Source organism: Epargyreus clarus, unplaced genomic scaffold (assembly GCF_041222505.1).
Source record: "Epargyreus clarus isolate Ecla_fem2 unplaced genomic scaffold, WU_Ecla_fem_2.2 ptg000001l, whole genome shotgun sequence".
Lineage (NCBI taxonomy): Eukaryota > Metazoa > Arthropoda > Insecta > Lepidoptera > Hesperiidae > Epargyreus > Epargyreus clarus.
Window position 1 is genome coordinate 1,170,230 of NW_027332209.1, and position 20,402 is coordinate 1,190,631.

General features: G+C 33.3%; 1 protein-coding gene across 1 annotated transcript in view; it reads left to right on the forward strand.

Moving 5' to 3' along the window:
• Nucleotides 1-8,993: 8,993 nt before the first annotated feature.
• Nucleotides 8,994-20,402, forward strand: part of LOC140742829 (neuroglobin-like) — a 31,959-nt gene continuing 20,550 nt past the window's right edge. The window contains exon 1 of the mRNA XM_073073864.1: nucleotides 8,994-9,900. Within this exon, the coding sequence (XP_072929965.1) occupies nucleotides 9,716-9,900 (185 nt within the window). The 5' untranslated portion in view covers nucleotides 8,994-9,715. The remainder of the gene's footprint in view (nucleotides 9,901-20,402) is intronic.

Genomic DNA, 20,402 nt, shown 5'->3' on the forward strand with positions numbered 1-20,402 from the left:
CTATATGAGCTTTACATATAATTTATTTCTATAAAGATTTATATTTTGAGTATGTAATAAAAATCTTCCACAGAACTGGGAAATTTAGATAATTATTTTCTATTTAATTCTTATCTGTGGATATTATTTTAAATTTTCGTCTTAAGGTTTCTTGACATATTGTTTAAATATTGTTATTTATTGGAAAACTAAGTATAGTCAAACAAATTTTCGTTATTGTATATTTTTTGTAAATTCCACCAGTCCATTGTCTTACAAATAGGCCAAACAGAAGAGACGTAACATGCGTCAGCACTATACCACATGTGTAATATATTCGTAATGTATCGCAATATATTGGAGTGCACATATATATTGGAGACACTAAGCAAATATCAATGCCTTGTCAAACCGCGCCCAACGTCTCTTCCGTGTGCCACATATTGCTCGAAAGCCGGACATGTTCAATAATAGAGGATATTCAGGTGAGGGAGGTCCATTCCCCATTGTTTGTTTAAGTCCTGACCAAATATTTGCTTTCTACCGAAAAAGCAATTTGTCCATTCCGTGGAAAAGTAGAACAATATTAAGTGATTTTCTGCGAATGTCTGTTTCTTGTGGCTACCATCGTTATCTATTTATAATGGTATGTTTAAACAAAACTTTCTCGTTATTTTATAAATTAAAAATAAAATAAAGGAATCATTTGTTCATATTTTTGGAAGTATTTTTGTGTATAACATTTATTGAAAATTTTCAATATATATTTTTTTATTTAAACATTATTTAATATATTAAGTTATAGTACCTACCTAAGTTATTTATTATTTTTTAATTTCAATAGATTCGTAAAGATGTGTCAATCATTTGGGCTGCAACTAATAAATAGCACAAAATGCACGTTACAACAAACAGATTTTTGCAGAAAAATACTTAAAATATTAATTAATGTGGCACTTGTTTAACGTATAATTTGCGAATGAAAACCTATTCAACATACGCTTGTAATGTAAGAGTAAAATAAAATAAATAGTTATTTTAAGATATATGTCTAATAAGTATTGTGTAGCAAAGAGAATGTATATTTATGTCCTAACAACATAGTTGCTTTTGATTGAATATAACGTTTTCAATATCAACCCTTTTATTTATTGCTCAACAGTATATTTCTTTTTTTAATTTTTTTTATTTAATTTTTTTTTTAATTTATAGAAGACATATATGACCCACACCCAGAATAGATATCCTAATTCGTTTTTCAGATACTTAGCCAAACTAGGGTAGAACCCAGCGTACTTATCGGCACGGTGATTATAATAGTCATCCGACTTCGATTAATGAGGAGTACCACACCTACATATTTTCATTTAAAGCATTATTATCGACATAAACATTATACACATTATAGTTTTTCAATCATTTAATAACTTTCAATTAAAAGCAAGTATGGTGTAGGACCTTTATCAGTTTTATTTCTCATTATCTAATGTTGAATGTTAATTCATGATTATGAATTATTATAAATAGATAATTTAATATTTGTGGGAATTGTGCAAATAAATACTTAATTATTTCTGAATATAAATGTTTTTATGTATTTTCAATATTATCTTTTTATACATACTGTAATTTCAGATATATTTAAAAGATACATGTTTAGTTAATGGAGTATTGTCGTTAGAAAAAAAAAACAATTAAAATGTCAAATTTTAGAACTTGTGTAATAAATGTAGAGTTTATGTATACCTTTCAAAGATCTTCAAAAATTCTTGGACACAAAAGTACATATACTGTGGTCTGATGTTAGCTCATATGAAGTTTTTTTATAAGTCACTTATATTATTATCAGCCTACATATAATATAAAATAAGCAAAAATTGTAATCAGGCAAATATTACTTCTATAAAAATTATACATAATTGTAACTCGTAAAGTAAATACATGAGGATTATTCCCTGTTATTATATTTACTTATAAAATTATTATTATGACGCCAAAGAAGTGTAGATTCTACAGCGCGAACATTTACTTTACTATCAGTATTATTCATATGAAATAAACCAAATATTATTGTATTGTGCTAAACAAATGTTTCCATTTCATTAAATATCTTGAATGTCCCGATACAACAATGTCTATTCCACCCGAGTGTACCCTTTCAATAGACATATTGATATGGGGAAATCGAGGTATTATCTGCGGTGATCCGAAAAAGCTTATTGAAAACTTGCCTCATACTAGAACTAAGTACACGTAACAATTCTTGTGTACCTACGTTGACAAATGTTTTTTGTAAGCTTATATAAATAAACGTAAAAATCAAAATTTTTGGTTACTTCTTTCTACATTCTAGTCCTTGAAAAACTAACTTAACGAGAATCTTAATACAACTTTACAAATCTATTTATTTCAACTCTTAATTTTGATCTGTTAAACAGTGTCATTTGCTTAGTTTCTTATCTTTTTATGTTAATTCCTATTTTTTTTTATTTATCTAAATATGATGATGCGGTACTTTATGCCACCTTTTGATCACGAAATTAAATACTAAATTTTCATAATGAACCTTTATTTTACTACTTCCTACTCATTATGTCAAATAAAACTGTTTATGTCAATTTTTAAAATGGGATTGAAATACCACTTTCTGAAATTTTCGTATTTTGAGAGATCCTTGAAGTGAAAAATTAGAACAAGAAAATATTTTTATTTTTAGTATTTCCGGTAGATTTTAGATAAATTATCTACAAACTGGCAATCTTGCCATATATTTGTAAACAATTTAATTTTTGAGATTTCTTCAGTCAGAAAATCGAAAGGAAATGCATTTTTGTATCAATTTTAATAAATGTAAATGTACTTCGAAACTATTATTGATCTAAGTATAATTATTTAGTGAAATAAATTGTAATTATATGATATAGTTCTTATTACCAAAAAGTTAAACATTTTAGAGGCGTATTTCTACCTTAACTAAAGGGTAAATGTTTTAGACTGTGCTGTATACAGAATCACAATTGTTAACTTCACAGATTGTAAAAAAACAGATAGAGTGCAAGGAAATCGCGAGTATAATAAAGAAAAACAACAATAATATGTATGTAATCATTTTTGTATTATTACGTCAGATGCATTTCATTTAAATACCATAAACCTAATAGGTAATTAGATACATAATTAGATACCTAATAGGTAATAATAGTAACGAATATAATAATAATAATATTATAAATAAATAAATAGCTCCATCTGTCTGCTTGTTATGTTTTAACGCAAACCAAACAACCACAGAAATTATGTAAAAGAAAGTTATGGAAATCTCCTCAGGCTTCTGAGGCTTTATGTCCAAAATATTAAAAGAAGGCAGGACTTTTTGATGCTGTATCCGGAAGTACTTTGTCTTATAATATAATAATAGCAATGTAGTGCTCCTTTTTCTAATTTAAAGTAGGCGTCGTGGCGTCAAAGCTTCTTTTAGCTATAATGCTTCAACATTACATCTTAAACGTCAGTATTACTTGAAATATTTAAAATATCTAAGACTTCTGGTTGTATATGGTATTGACAAAAATTCAATTCAAAATTACTATCATTATTTAAATTAGATGCCCATGAGAAATTATCGTTTTCTGTTTTTTTTTTTATGTTTCATTGTAATGTTCCGAGCGCTCTATCTGCATATAATCTGTCCTTACATTACACTGTTATTCTAAACATAGTATGTGTGTTGTTAGTTACATACGTTACCTCTTTTAATGTATAACGGTAATAGAACTCTTTATTTCTATATTTGCACTGCCATTTATTTCTATATTTATGGGTTTACAGTTGTTAATGTGCTATATTTCGTGTTGCACGAGGCGTTTTAATATAGGTTCCAGCTCCAGCTCCAGGCACACCACTGCCACACCCATCTTAGCAATATTATGCGCTGCTGTATTCTGGTTTTAAACATGTGGTAAAGGAGATATAGTTATCCGAGGCGTTCCAGCTTATATATTCTTCATACGTTACGAACATGACTAAAAATCAATGCCTACTTTGGCTTGTTGGATGGTCTAGCTGATTTGTCTTATGTATATCATATCAGACAGAACACAGCATTAACATAGCTATAACCTATAATCTAGAACTAAATGTGACAGTGCTTCTTCTAAATGAAATCTGAATAGTAACTTACTTAGAGAAAAGTATTTTTGTTTATTTATTTAAAAAGAGGTACTAGTGTCACTAACCCTTTAGTCCTAACAGTACTTATTAGTAAGAAAATGTATTTACTGAGAATTTATATAAGTGATGGATGTTTGTAATTTGTAATATAAAGTAAGGTCGGTGTATTAAAATGTTACTTTTCGTTCAAATAAATATTATTTAAAAGTGTCGTCCAAATCATTTTTATTACTTTTATCTTTTTTCACCTCTGACTTTATAAAAGGATCAAATCAAGTATACAAAGCTATATTCTGGAATTTGGAAAATTACTTCCTTCCTGCATCCTTGAGACGCTGGCTTAATTAGGGGATGGTGGGGTAAATCATTGCCACAGGGGGTTGGAAGTTCAACTCCCTCCCTAAAATCTTAAGCAACGACTGTAATTAAAAAAGCCGTAGTCATAACGGAAGGTTTAGGGTATTTCTTAATATTCCTCTAAAAACCGAAATCACATTTCTGGACAAAGACTAGTCCAGTCGATTTGTAGTCGAAACTACAGGGAATCCTGACTACGGTTAGGTATATCATCATCTGTTATTGAAATGTTCTATATATTTTCTCATGGCTCTACCAAACACACATCAATAGCAAAGGTTAAAGTTACTTAAAAATCTTCAAAAATTAAAGGTTGAGTTATGAAAAGGCAATAAACTGCCATCAGCGACTTTTGGTAGCTAATTTAACAGTTTGTTAAAGATAGGTTATCCAGACCGGTCGTAAGTAGATAAAAGTAGCGCATTGAAAAGACATTGATGAAGTCGGTATTGTCTAGTTTCTAGACATTAACCGATTGCAGACGACTCACCAAATCAATAAAGAGCATGAACAAATTACACTGTTCAGAAACTTATTAATAAATTGCCAAGTGGACTACGAAACGTATTGGACCCAATATCAAAGCAAAAAGAAAATTTTATTTACAAGCACGATTCTTTCTTCATCTTGTTGTAATAAGAAATGTTACTTGTACTAAATATTTTCGTCGTGGATTATATGAGTATCTATTACAATTGATACATACTTCTTTTTTGGTATTGCACGACTCATGATGCGAAGCATCAGAGAGTGCTTTACGATCGAAAAACTTTTTTCGCTTCATTTTGGCGGCTATTTTTATTATTATAGCCTTGATAGTTCACGGAATCAAGATATTTTGCATACTATTGTCGAGATAATTTAATGGAGATTAATTCCATACTTTTTAAAAATAGATTTACTGCAATAGAATTGGAAAAAAACACCAAAATAGGTCAAAAAATTTTCCTGTCCGTCATGTGTGAAACCTGAAAACACTGTAACTTGTGAAAAAATCCATCATTTGAGTTAATTTTTTTTTTTTAAATTCTAATCGACGATTGTAGGTCACTGAATGCGAATGATTAATTAATTCAGTGTCGTTTAATTGCAATTAATAAAAATAAAAAACGAAAACTACAAGACTGTATATCTATAGATATTATGTACATTTATTCCACCAGGGGCGCTTGTGCAGTACCTTGTTCCTACTACAGCTGTTTTTTCGGCAATTAATTTTGAACGACTTAAGTTTTATTTATTTTTTTTTTTATTTTCATAATTAAATGAGCATTATGAGTCGTGCACTTTTGGATTTTCCAAACTTTCTTTTAAAAGATATATTATATAAGGGTCAGTGCACAAAGTTGTCTATTAAAATATTAAATAAAAATACACGCAATGATATAATAATAATAATAATTCAGTCGATTTTTTAATTGATTTTTGTCGTATGTTTTTTCTCTTTCTGTTCTTTAATTTTCTGTATGCAATTATGCAAATAAAGATTTTGTTTGTTTCTTTCTTTCTTCTTTCTACGAAATGTGACTGGATTCACTTATCAAAAAGGGGGGTGAAAATTTGAATTGTTATAAAAAACATCCTAATTTAAAAGAACTAGTATATGCAGCAAATATTATAACTGGTTCTACATTAACTCTACATTTTGATATACCTATAAGATGTATGATAGTGTACTCTATCCTACTTGTAAAACACTTTGTGAAAGTGTACATAAGTGCTCAGAAACACTTTAACCGTCAAGTGCGCGTTAAATATAATAAAGAGTCACTTTAAAAATGCTCGCAACTAAGTATATTATATTAGTATATAAAGTAACATACTCTATTCAGAACATATACAAAATATTATGCGTATTATATCAAGAAATTATAAAATTATGATGGATATGAAAATTTTTAAGATTTTGTTTGAATGTCTTAAGGGTGAAAAAACCGTGAGTGAATCTCGTTGAATATTTATTTTGCATAAAGGCTGGTAAGAGAGAGAAACTCTTTTATATGATATTAACTAAGGACTTTACCAACTGACTTTACCAAGCCATTTAAATTACCACCAAACTATTAAAATTCACTTGTGGGACTTTCGAGAGGGAGAGATGGAGAAGTGTACGTTTATGTTTAGTATCTGTAACTAGGCATAAATATATAAAAATGTAAGCATACTTCATATATTAACACTCATATACTTTAACAAATATTACATAAAACTCGCGGAATAGCATTGAAATAAGGTCTATTTTTCGCCCGAAAGAAATGATTGACTAACGAAAAAAACATTCCACTTGTGTGGCACGTGAAAATATTATCCATATTTATATATGATAATATACAATAACCTACTTATCTACATACATACATCTGAATTAAAGTGTTATTCAATGAACCGGAGCAGGTAAGAAAACGATTCTGTTTACTAAGATTATCATTATACAGTTTTACTACTTATACTTAAGTGGCATATAAGTATGATTAGGGTATTTATACATGACAGTCTTTTTCATGATTAAGAAGTACGGAATGCGATACCAAATTCCAGAAACGCACGCTGTCATCTATTACTACACGAAACGTTTCATTTTCCTCTCTATTATATTATTTTTGATATAACTTAATAACACTCGACCTTCAAAAGGTACCCGACGACGTGGGAGCGACGCCGGGTTATGTGGGATTTTTACCGCACTAAAACCCCCCCGGTGGCCGTCATCAACGCTTGTTGGAGAACTCCGGGATCTCCGACGGAACACAACCGGAGCTCTCCAAGCGCTATGCCCCGATCGGGCTCTACCCTGGGGCAGCAGTTTTCGCTCCTCCCACACCATGTAGTGTTTATGACGGTATGCGACCACACATACCGCCGTCCTTCCCGGGGTCGCTTGTCGCCCGCAACCCCGGAAGCCCCCCTTTTAGTCGCCTCCTACGACAGGCAGGGGATACCGTAGCCCTATTCTAGTCCCGGAACTACAGGGACTTTATAGTTTAACCTAACGATTAGGCAGACGTGCTAACTGATGGAAAGTAGTCAACGCCGCCTATGGACATTTGCAACACCAGATTAGTCGCCAATGCATCGCCGGCTTTGTATGAGAGCTCTTTTTGCACCAAGCTGGTATTACACTAACATACCATGTGGGTGCAATGGAAACACAGCCATAGGACAATGATTTATTTGCGTGATAATAGAAAGTCTATACGGACTGTGATTATAAAAACGGTATGGTTAAGCTTAAAAAGTGCGAAACAATTTTGATGGTACTAATATTTAACGGTAATATCCAAAATATCTAAGGTAATCGGTGTAGAGAACGATACGTATAATAAATATGAATTGCATTATAACAATTACCTCACTGTGATGATATAATAAAGACGCAAATGTGCCTTTATAATAATTATCTACGCCATCCCATATCTTAACAGTTACAACGACATAAAAATGGGCATAAGAAAGTTCGCTAACTAAGGCAAAGGGGACCATTACTTTCCTCCCGTATTATTCACATAATAACGTCATTAAAAATACAGTCCGCATTTGAAGAGCGATAAAAATCCGCGATAACAGTTCATACTTGCCGACGATACCTGAAACCTCCGTATCACAACGCGACAGAGTCCATTATTCAATTAGGCGACGCGCCAAAACCTCAATTGACGTAGGACGCCATAATTTCGAAAAAGGACAACAATATTATCATACAATTGCTAAGCGTCATAAAAATTGTATGGAGCTAGACTTGGTCACTAGTGATGTGATATATCGCAATGTTTTCCGTCTTTTAACGTCACGCCTCGTTATTTTTTATCGTTACTTTTATTTTTATTGGAAATAAACCTGACGGTTAAGAATTGTCACGATGGAATAAAAATAAAATTCATATAAAATTAGAAAATTAAAAATACCATTGTTTAGTAACTATCTTGATTCATTATAATGCAATATGAACATTTAATCCTAAAAAAGACGAAAGAATAAATTATAGTTATTTTTAATCAATCAACGATATTTATATGACTCACCATGTTTTGGATAATATCTTAAACCAGAGGTACTTAATATAGCGCGCATTGTTTTTAGACATGAGTTTATCTTAACACCATGATGATAACCATTCACTATCGATTGAAGTTTAAAAAGAGTTCGACGAAGTTTATTTTTAAAATGAATGCAAACTAATAAATAATATGTATAACGGTTTTACGCAATAGTTGTACATATTTATATTCATATATACTCATAAAACTGTTAGTGAAGCCGCTTATAGATTCTTACGCCGGATTTTCATCTCAAAAATTATAAAAGTTATGAATACAAAAATCTCAAACATTCCGAACGTAAACATCGTGACGGTTCTAATTTTACATTACTGTCATACACAAATAGCGTTAATCATTTAAATCGCATCGTGTGTCCGGCCAATTAACATCAAGAGCGGTACCGACGTTTTTAACGACACTTTAATATTCACATAACTTCACATCACTAGCCGTTTTCCGTCGCAGTAATAAAGTACACACCGGGCGCTACACTAGTGTAACTTATAGGAATAACGGAAAAGTGTTTCGCGGCAAATAACGGAAAACCACTTGGCGTCGTTATTGAATTATAACGATTGTTTTTTCAAATAAAAAGTTACAGTGGTTGTTTGAACACGTGTGGATGAATGGGATTTATTATCGAAAACGAAATTTTTAAAGCTCGAAGTGAATTGTGAAATTTATCGGTATTCAATTATTTAGATCCGGCCTCGCCGCTATTTTTATATCTCCTCCGAGTTAATCTTCCCAACCTATCACGCTCATAAATAGAGTAAATTCCAAACAGTACACTCGTTTGTAGAGTGTTAAGTGCGAGAGGGTCAAAATTATTTGACGTCAAACAGACACGAGGTGCCAAAACACTAAAACTTGCTCCGTAATAAAAATATACCCGTCAATAAAAATGCAGTAACATTTTTCCATAAAATAAAAATAAAAAAGTTTTTAAAAGTGAAGTGCTGAAGTGGAAAGTGAAAAGTGTATTTACCAATTAAAAAAAAGCAAAAGTGTTTTTATGACCACAAATTAAGTCAAAAATCTGTCAACACACGCACAACACACAAATTAAATAGATAAAAATTAAAAATAAAAGAAATGAAGTGAAATAGTTTTGCAAAAACTTGAAACAATTCGTAGGGACGTAAAAATAAATCAAAAAAGGTTGCATCAAAATGGGTTGCAAGCTATCTCAACTAGCCGCGTCAGAGTTCGGGAGTGGTGCAGACCCGTTGCACCGTCCTCCACCACCCGCAGACCCTCGGTCGCCGCTGACGGCGAAGCAGCAGTACTGCATGCTCGCATCTTGGAAAGGCATATTTAGGCAGATTGAGAAGACAGGCATCATTTTGTTTGTGAAGTGAGTACCATTCCATTCTTACAAAAAGTTTCATACATGAATGTTAATTTATGTTGGTATTCATGCATGCCTTTAATTGAGGTGACACTTTATAACTTATTTAGTCAAGCCTGTGTATTGGGGAGATGGTGTATACTTTGTAGTTGCATCTAATAAATAAAAAAGTTTATCGAAAAAGAACAGTGATAAATGATGATCATATTTAAGTTAAATAAGTTCAGGCGCAGCCGGGAATTGGATGGGTGAACGCTAGTGGTGAAATTTTATTCGCTTCTACGTGTTTCGGAGGCCAAATGAACCCAAAAAGAGCTTACATAGTTTTTGCAGACCCACACCAATCAGCAAACTTAAATAATAAAGTGCGCGGTCGGGAGTTGGATGGATGACCACTAGTCCCTTATATTCATTGGTCCCCCAAAAGCTACGTCAAGTCCTTAGTGTTAGTTATTATCGTTGGATAGCATTCGTTAAATCTTGTCGGAGGCATTATGGGCAATATGAAATCATCCAGCCAATGATATATTGCATTCGACGAGGATTGACCACCGATTGGTACAGGCTGTCATCCACCAAACTGTGAAATTTGGTCGCTAACCACCCATCCAAGCCCCACTACAACCAATTAGCTTAACTTTGAAAATATATTATGTCCTACACAAACCACAGGCACTGTTTAATCTACATTAGAACCTTTTACATAAAACCGTTTGTGTTAAACTTCTACTGACCGTAATTATTTTTAATTTAAAGCAGTTAAATATCATCATTATAATTTAATTAATTCTAATGCCACATACTTCAGATTACTCGTTATTCTTGTGTGCCCTTGCATACTTTCAAGTTTTTGTCATATATTTCTATCTGAGTATTCAGTCTGTCATATTTTTGCCTATTAACAATAGTGATAAGCGCTGCTTTCTTCTCGTTTGAAGGATGTGGTAATGGAGACATACTTTTTCGAGGCGTTCCAGCGTAGTCCTCGGGGATAGCGGCGCATCTCGTGACCTCAGGTAGGAATATGTACTTCCTATCTGGGGTTGATTACAGATGTCCATGGGCGGCAGTAGCCACTTACCAACAGGTGGACTGCGTGCTCGTCTGCTACTCGCATATTATAAAAAAAAATATTCGTTACTGCTATGGATAGAAATCTTAGTGTTAAGGTAGACACTCATTTGAGGCGTTCCAACATAGTCCTCTGGGGTAATGTCAACATTACATAGGGTCCCTTCTTCACTAGGCTCCTTGGGTAGACCCGGATTGGACATAAAATATAATCGATCACTTACATTTAAGGATGTTATAGTCATAGCGGTTACCATAATATTATTATTAATGAACCTTTGTCATTTCGGCTGCAATCCAGTATTGTTCCATATTTGGATACGAGTCTATATCTGTCAATGAAGAGTGGTAATATACCACATATGAATAAATACAGAACTAAGTTAAAATAATAATCATAGACCCATTACTGGCCCACTAATGGGCATAGGTCTCTCCTTATACTCGTATTAAATGGAGTGTAGAGGCGTGGAGGAGTGGAGAGGCGAAACCATTATTTGGCGGCATGCTATGAGTATACCATGCCGCCAAATGATAATTTCAGAACATTGTAATCATTTAGGTAATTTATGGGAAACTTTGTGAGGAATTGCAAAGCTTTCCGTTGCCGTTGTACTAAGAAATATTTAAATTGTATTACGCTCATAACTTCAAAATTAATGCGTGCCTTGAATTTGAACCTCAGAACACGTGCGTCGAAAGTCAGACGTAACCACTGAGCAACCACTAACCAATATCCCTTTATATAAAATCAACAACATGAAAACCCAAAAAAAATAGGTAATTATCATTTAAGAAGTTCTTATTTCTACTCTCAAAACTTCCTTAAAACCCCTCATTACAAGAACTCATTAAGCGTACACCAAAAAGGCCCTAATTTTCCTACTTCTTATTCAGGAGCTTAAACATGCATCATTAGGGAGCATTGATTCGAGGTTTTCTTGATTTTTTATTTAATTTTTTTAAGAAAGTACTTATCCATGACTTTTACATACTTATCCGAGGCATTCTAGCTTACTCTTCAGAGGTAGTAACGGAAATGGGAGGCGATAGTCTCTTACCATCAGCAAGGATTCTACCTTGCTCTTTGCTACTTCTGCATATAATTAAAACTCTATATATGAGGATGGTAAGGGGTTTGTGCTTCGAATTCAGTGGTCACACTGCCATACTTTTTCTACCTGTTATAAGGTAAGGTGTTAAGCGTTGCTGTCTTCCGGTTTGTAGGGTGTGATGATAAAGATATTGATGAAAATCACACATTTCAATAATTCAATTTCATTTTTTTATTTAGCAACAGTAAAGAGATCTGTCGAAATCGATACTGCAGTCTAGATTACTTCGAAATACTACTCTTAGGTGCTTTATAAATTGCATATACAATATAATATATTTCAATTAAATTGAAATATCAAACAACCATATAGTTATTACTATCGTCACAAAGTGCAAATAGGGGTGGCGGTGGCGCACACTAATTGAAACCAGAAAGGGTTCTACCCATTTAATTAATTGAAACATAATACCAAAATGTAGGTATCTCCTGTTAATTTCGAATATGAATATTTTTACGATTTATTTTTAACATACTCGCAACGTCTATAAGTAAACTTTTCACATTCATATATTTTAGAACAAAAAAATATGATAGCGAAAATTCGACTTATTATTTATTTGTTTTATCGGCCACTGGCTTATGTTTCTGGATACGCTATAGGTATTATTTTTTTTCTTTTCAATATATAATTTTCTTCTTAATTATTAGGAAATGAAAATAATGATTAACTGATAAGGGAAATAATGTACTCTCACAATTAAAACGAATCCTACGACAATCTTTGAATCTTGTGTGTTCAAATCCGTTAGTTAGTTTAAGGCATGGCAAAGAATGAAACATACATACATACACAGGAAGCTGATATTCCATATTGTTATCTACTACTTACTATAAGATATCTTTTTTTAAAGTCATTTTACGAAGTTTAAAAAAGAGCCTAATCCCAAAATGATTACTTGGAATATTTATGTAAATATTATAATACACATTCCTAAATATATTTCGATATACACCACCAAACCAACATACATTAATTTAATTTTAATATTAATTTTCAATACCCATTGGAACAGCAATTCTACGAAAAATTTAACACCTTTTTCTATTTTATTTTCATTCGTTCAAATGTCATATAACATAGCGTTAGAATGTATAATAGCGTTAAAATATATAATAACCCTTTTCCCTATTTTATTTTACTACGTTAAAAATTATATAACGTAGCATTATAGTGGGTCGTTTTCGTCGATATAAATCTGTGTAGCAGTCCATGTTTATTTACCCAGAATAACCGTCAGGTAGGCGGACCATTTTTCGTCAAACGTGAATAAATTAGGTGCATGGAATTCCCTCTTGATATCCAGAATTGATTCTTTTAATATAAATAGGGGAGTTTTCAAGAAAATTGGAGCATATTATGTAAATTTGACTTATAAACGCATTGTTTATGTTATTGCTCTCATAATGGAGACAAGTGTCCTATCTCACCTTTTAAACCTTACTATAATCGGCCTTTACTACCTACATTCGTTACATCCATCCATGAGCATTTTGAGGTCCACTTCTGGACATAGACCTCCCCTTATTAGTGCTAATCACGAAACAAAAAACTTTTAGTTTTATTGTTCCGTGACGCCAATCTGTGCTGCTATCTTTACATTTCCTGTTATCGTTAGTTTGTCGGCCCACTTGATTCGCAGGCGAATCTATGCAACTTTGCCTAAATGAGATTACCACTCGAAGACCCTCTTGCCCATCAGTTATCGGTCCGATCGATGCGACCCACTGGCACTTCAGCTTACTTAGTTTAAGAGCTGTATCGGTAAGCTTAGTTCGTCTACGATTTCATGGTCGAATATCTCGTAACGAAATGCTGTATATGGGCAAATACGTAAAAAAATACAAAACCAGTCATATTTGTCAAAACGTAAAAACTCATGGTAAGGATACTGGCTGAAGATCGAACCTGGATCTCACGGAGTGTCTGTGTCTGTGGTGAGTGGTGACCGATCTGCCGCAAGTCGTAATTGGGATTCGTAGTACATTTAAATTTCATTACAATTCTGAATCATTTACTTAAACAATTCTGTTTAATTAAACACTGTCAAAATGGTTATTTAAATAGTAAAGCAATTAAAAACTTAATTACAGTTAAAGGTTTTTCTAATTAAAGTTACTGACAGTATTTATATTTCCGATTTTAAAATGTATACTTAATAGGACTTATGATTAAATGTATGGCATGTATGTTTAAATGTATGTATGAGTATTATAGACATGAAGAATTAATTTGACGGTGGTAGAACCCTTTGTGGCGGCACCATCACCACACCTATTTCTGCCTCATAAAAGGGGCGTTAAGCGCTGCTGTGTTCTGGTTTGAAAGGTGTTCTAAAGGTCATTCTTATCCGAGTCATTCCAGCTTAGTTCTCAGGGGTAGCGGCGCATCTGTGGCCTACCTCAAGTAGGAATATCTAATCCTATCTGGGGTTGATTACGGATGTCCATGGGTGGCAGTAGCCGCATACCTTTAGGTGGACTGCATGCTCGTCTGCTACTCCTATATTATAACAAAAAAGTCGAAAATACGATGTATAGAACAAAAAATATTCATTTCTAAGAAGCCTGTCGCTCATTACTTATTAATGGATCTAAACATTATCCTAACATCGATCAGAGAACAAAATTCCTAAAAATTAATGCGCACGTAAATACGCTTACCACAAAATGTATTATTAATTGAGTTTACCCCTACTATGGCATCTCGAATCATTTGGGTCGAGTTTCGTTCGACCTTTTCAAAAATCACGATTGAACATAGCACTCTTGATAATAAATGGTCACTGCTGCACACGGGTTGTAGCGTAGGTTGACATTATATACCATTTTTTTATGAAATTATGCCACTTCTTCGCCATAATAAAATACAAAAGCGGAGATGTAAGTGGTAGATAATTGTTGAAAAGCTATTTTAAAATCTACATCTAATAAAGTATTTTATTGATATTATAATCATTTTTTTATTATAATAAAATTATGTAATACCTATGTTACGATTTAAGCGATTTTTTGTGAAAATAAATATGTAAAGCTTATATTTACTTTCAGTTCACCTGTTATTTCACACGTTTAAACAATATATTAGGTTCTACTATGTCGTACTGGTGAACCTTCGTTAATTAAATAAATAAATAAGTGTGACAGTAGCGCCAAGCTACGAAAAGCTCTACCATATTTTTGCCAGATCCAATACAAGTAAATTGATGCCAAAAACTTATAAGAACTTTATAATTGTTAAGAAACTGAAACATGGTAGGGGCACAGTTAATTAGTAGTCTCACTAGATCCTCGTAATTACGTATCAGAACCACTCATAATGAGATCGTTCATTCCTTTGAGGGTTTATTTTATACAGAAATATCTAGAAAATACCTCCTTTAGATACGCTTAAGTCTAAACCATAATGAACTTAACAAATAATAGTGGAAAGTATGCTAGTTCAAAGGAAGCATATTTTAGTTTTTTTTTTTTTATAATATTAAAATAGCAAACAAACATGCTAACATCGTAATGGTAAGTGGCTACTGCCGCCCATGGACATCTGTAGTCAACCAGATAAGATTAGATTCCTACCTGTGGTTGGCGACGGATGCGTTTCTACCCCTGAAGACTAAGTTGTAACGCCCCGGATAAGTATCTCGCTTTCCACAAATTTAAAAGCGGAACACAGCTGTGCTTACCACCCTTAGATCTGTGTTACCACCGCTCTTATTAGACAAAAATAGGTGTGGTAGTGTTGCCTCCGGAGTTGAACCATAAAGAATTCTTCATCATTACGTTGAACACGTGTAGGTCAGCTCTAAACAATATAATTAATAACACTTTATCGCCGCACCGGGAATCTAAATTTATATTTTAATTAATTTCGTAAATACATACCTGGGATTTGAACCTAGGATCGTGATTATGAGACCGAGTTTCTACCACGACGATATCACTGCCGTACTTTTAACGTCAGCTGACAAATGAAAAATCCATTCAAATTAATAGTGTACTACTCTGAATAGGATTTATTCAGAATGAACATCAGAATATCGTAATATTAAGCTGGAATTCTACAGGATTAAAATGTCTTGGTACTCTATATTGTAGCGTTACCTGATACTCAAAGCTTTGGGTATTAAACGCCTGATATTAAGTTATCAGGCTGGCTTAATTTGCTCGGAAATTGTAGTTTACTGAATTGTTTTAATGGACAATTTCTCTTCTAGCTTAAGGAGAATTGTATTGTTAGCTAGCTTTATTTTTTGTTAATTATTTTACGTATAGTTAGATTTAATTGAAGCACTCACAGGCTTGTGGTTGAAACTCAGCCGCTCGATCGGAGGTTGGAGGTTCAAAAACCAGGTCCGTACTTCTGGTTTTAAGTTATGTGCATTTTGTAAATTAAATATCACTTGCTTTAACGGTGAAGGAAATATCGTCAGAAAACCTGCCACCCTGAGATCTTAGAGTGCTCCCTGAGATAAAAGTGCTCAAAGATATGTGAAAACTACCAATAGGTACGCACTTGGCCAGTGCGGCGTACCATAGCCTAATCCTTCACATTCTGAGAGGAGACCTGTGGCCAGCCGTTCTTATTATAAGGTAGAAATAGAACCACAAAGCACTTTCGCTTCTATAGAATATAGAAACATACACTTTACACTATATGATGTTTTGACACCTCAACAGTAGATGGCATCACTAATTTGAATCACACTATTTAATTAATCATATTTGCTCAAAGTACATTAATATGAGAAATATTTTTTTCATTGCTTAATAATATTCCCAAATAAATCATTTTATATACAAAACATATGTCCACACTCCATTAATAGATTATATTACCTCTTATGAAATAAATACTCAATAACAGATGAACAATAAACGTAATATTAACAAATATATCATCTGAACAGCCGACAGGGCACTAAAAATGTTATGAGATGAGTGGCGCTCAACGTACAGAAAACAATATTAATTTTAGACATGACTGACGTAAATCATCGATGGGTTGCCGATAGACGGTAATCTGGACTTATTTCTATAAGCTTTCATATATATTTCGTAACTAGGCCTTTGGTGATCCAGGGTTTTGGTTCTAGGCACGCACCGTCATATATTATATATAACCTATGTGTTTATTAGAAATTGATTTGTCCCTTATTTTGCAAGCGAAAGGAAATATCATTTTTTTATAAGATTGAAGTATCAAAGTTGCAGTTGACCTGATGGTGAGTGTTCACTGCTGTGTAGACATCTGTAACTAGGGTTGCCGCCCGTACTTTATAATAAAGTATTATACGTTATTTCTGGTAATTGTACTCTATACTTTATGAGAACAATAAAGTACACGAAAATACTTTATTTTAAAAGTTTTGTCGTAAGTTTTTTTTTTAAAGGACATTTATCGATTGATGTTGAATCGATGTCGTCACTCGCCAGCGCGACATCCCTTAACTTAAACATACAGAGATTAACAGAGAAAAATAAAGTGTACTTTTTTTTGATACTATGTACTTTTTTATTACCTATAATAATCAAGATACTTTATCTGTAGAAAAAAAGGCGGCAACCCTATCTGTAACTGACTTCATATGGACCCGAAATTATAAACCTGATATACGAGTACCTAAAATTAAATATCGATTATCTTAAATATAGCTATTTTCTACATCCATGAACTATTTCAACGGGAAACAAATAAGCATTTCTAAATAAGCATCTCATTTAAATAATCGTTATTTCATCATCACTTAAAAACGGATAAACCGATTATGTCAAAACTTTTACGCAAAGTTCGAGAAAAGAAAGTAACATAGATTACAAACTTTTTCACAGAATGTCTAGGATTACGAAGAAAAAATTGGAAGCCTTTTCCTAGTATTAGCACTTATACGTCTCAGAGGGAATTTTCTCACAAGGGAAACTCATCTTAAATAAATTTTCTTGAAGATCGGGACTATCAAACAAAAGTTTCAAGTGGCAGACGGTTTCGAAGACATTGCTCAAGTTCGTATTCCAATAACAGTTTAAGCTTACAGTACGTATAGAATAATAATAACGCTTTCCTAACCCATAACTTCATGCTGACATTGAAGGTTTTACGGGTTTCATGGACACAAAGTCTCTTGGACCCAGACCCAGACCCAGAACAGATTTTATAATAGGAGTAGCAGACGAGCATGCAGTCCACATGATGGTAGGTGGCTACTGCCGATCATGGACATCTGTAATCAAACCCAGATAGGATTAGATATTCCTACTCAGGTAGGTAATTTAGGACTAAATTCGAACGCCTCGGTAAAGTATGTCTCCCTTACCACACCATTCAAACCTGAACACAGCGGCGTTTAATACTGCTGTTATGAGGGAAAAATAGGTGTGGCGGTAGTGCCGCCGGAGTCGAATCCCAAAAGGTTCTACCACCTTCAAATATCTAAATTTAACATTCACGTGTTCATCTGGCCCCGGATCGAACCCGAAACCCTTTGCACCTTTCTAAACATCGTAACTCAAAATATATTCAATGATAATACTGGTAACGCGTAACTGTTTTGAATAAACTCAAGTTAATTAAAAGTTAATTACGAACGTTGTAACCGGCGGCTTTAAATAACGGAAAATCAATTACAAACTTGTTAATATACGCAGCATACTCATTTATATGTGGATGCTACGCTCTGGGTTCGAAATGGCAAAAAAACGTAGCATGGTAAGTCCATGAGCCAGATAATTGAATGCCACATGCATTTACTCGCTACAGTCTCTTTACGACTCGTATTCGTGTGCGTATGTAACGACAGGGCGCTGCGATATTTCCTGCCATGCGTGTTTACGCCCACATGCGTTTCCTGCTCGCGTATTCGTATATGAATTAAATTGCTGCAGTTTCTTTACGACCGTGCGCCTGTGCGTATGTAAATTAAGGGCACTTTTCGTTTGAAACGACAGGGCGCTATTCCTGTCGTGCGTGCTATTCCTGTTCCGCCCACGTATATGAATTAACTTACTGCATTCTCTTCACGACCCATGTGTGTCGGCGTACAAAATGATAGGACGTAAGCAACACATGTACGAGTTGTACGTTCGTGCGTATCCACGCATAAGTCGCATAAGCCTTTTTTATCCGATTAAAATTTACAACCACTCATCTTGCAATATGCATTTGAGGGTCACATGTGTGTATTTGCGTGTATGTAAGTCACTTCTGATATTTACGACTTATAATCGTTAATCATGTCGTATAGTATAAATGCTTTTCTAAGCAATTTGGTTGACAAAATTATAGCTAACAGAAAGTTCTCTTTACTTTCCAAATTTAATAGACTTCCCAAAATTGTTGTCATAACCAAACTTCTAGGTAGGTTGTTCGGATCATTAGCTCAAACAAAGGACTTTATTATAATTAACGGCACTTGAGAAAGATTTTGAAAGTAAAAGAAGCTCGCACAGTTTTCTAGACTGTAAGTGGTCAGATGGTAACTTTTTAATAAGAACAAATTAAATCACAAGTAATAGTCTTCAGTATTTTCTCATTTCTTTGCCGCGATAGTATTATTCTGTACACAGGGTTAATGAAAACATCATAGGAACCGCGTTTATGATACGTTACTACGTGTCATATCTTTATCTATCCGCTTATGAATGATGAAGAAAACAAGCCTGAAAGTGGACTCTACTAGCTATGAACAATAATAAACTATAATCAACTTGCTACAGGATAGAAAATCCACATGAAACCCTAAATTTCTATTTCTGATGCTACTCCAAAACTAACCTGATTCAAAGTAAGCCTGCCTAAAACAAAATTAAAATTCAAATAAAATATCAACTATACTTGCAAGCTTGGTATACTCGTATTTTATAATAATAAATTCGGCATAAAGACATGCCAAATAGCTATGTTTGTAATTCGAGTTTAACAATACCGTAAACAGAATTAAAATAATAAAAAAGTAAAAGTAAGCAAGCTGAATGCACCAATAACCATTTTTCCTATTAAAAGAATCTGAAAATAGATTTTATAAAAACTAATGAATCAACAAAGAAAACAGTTTCAGGGAACAAAGGCGTCCCGGCCGGCACGACAGACGACATTAATTTAAACAAGAATTGAACCACTCCGCTGAGTTAGGGAAAACACGAGCTGGAATCGAAAACAAATCGTTACGTTACTTGCAAAGGGATAGAGTAACGTAGTAAGATAAAAAAAAACATAGACTTAGCCCCTTCAACGAACATCAACCTTCATAAAATTCTACAAATTTGCATAGTAGCTATAAACATTGTCATGCACTTATGAATTTTGGCTTCAAGGATGTTTAATGGAAGA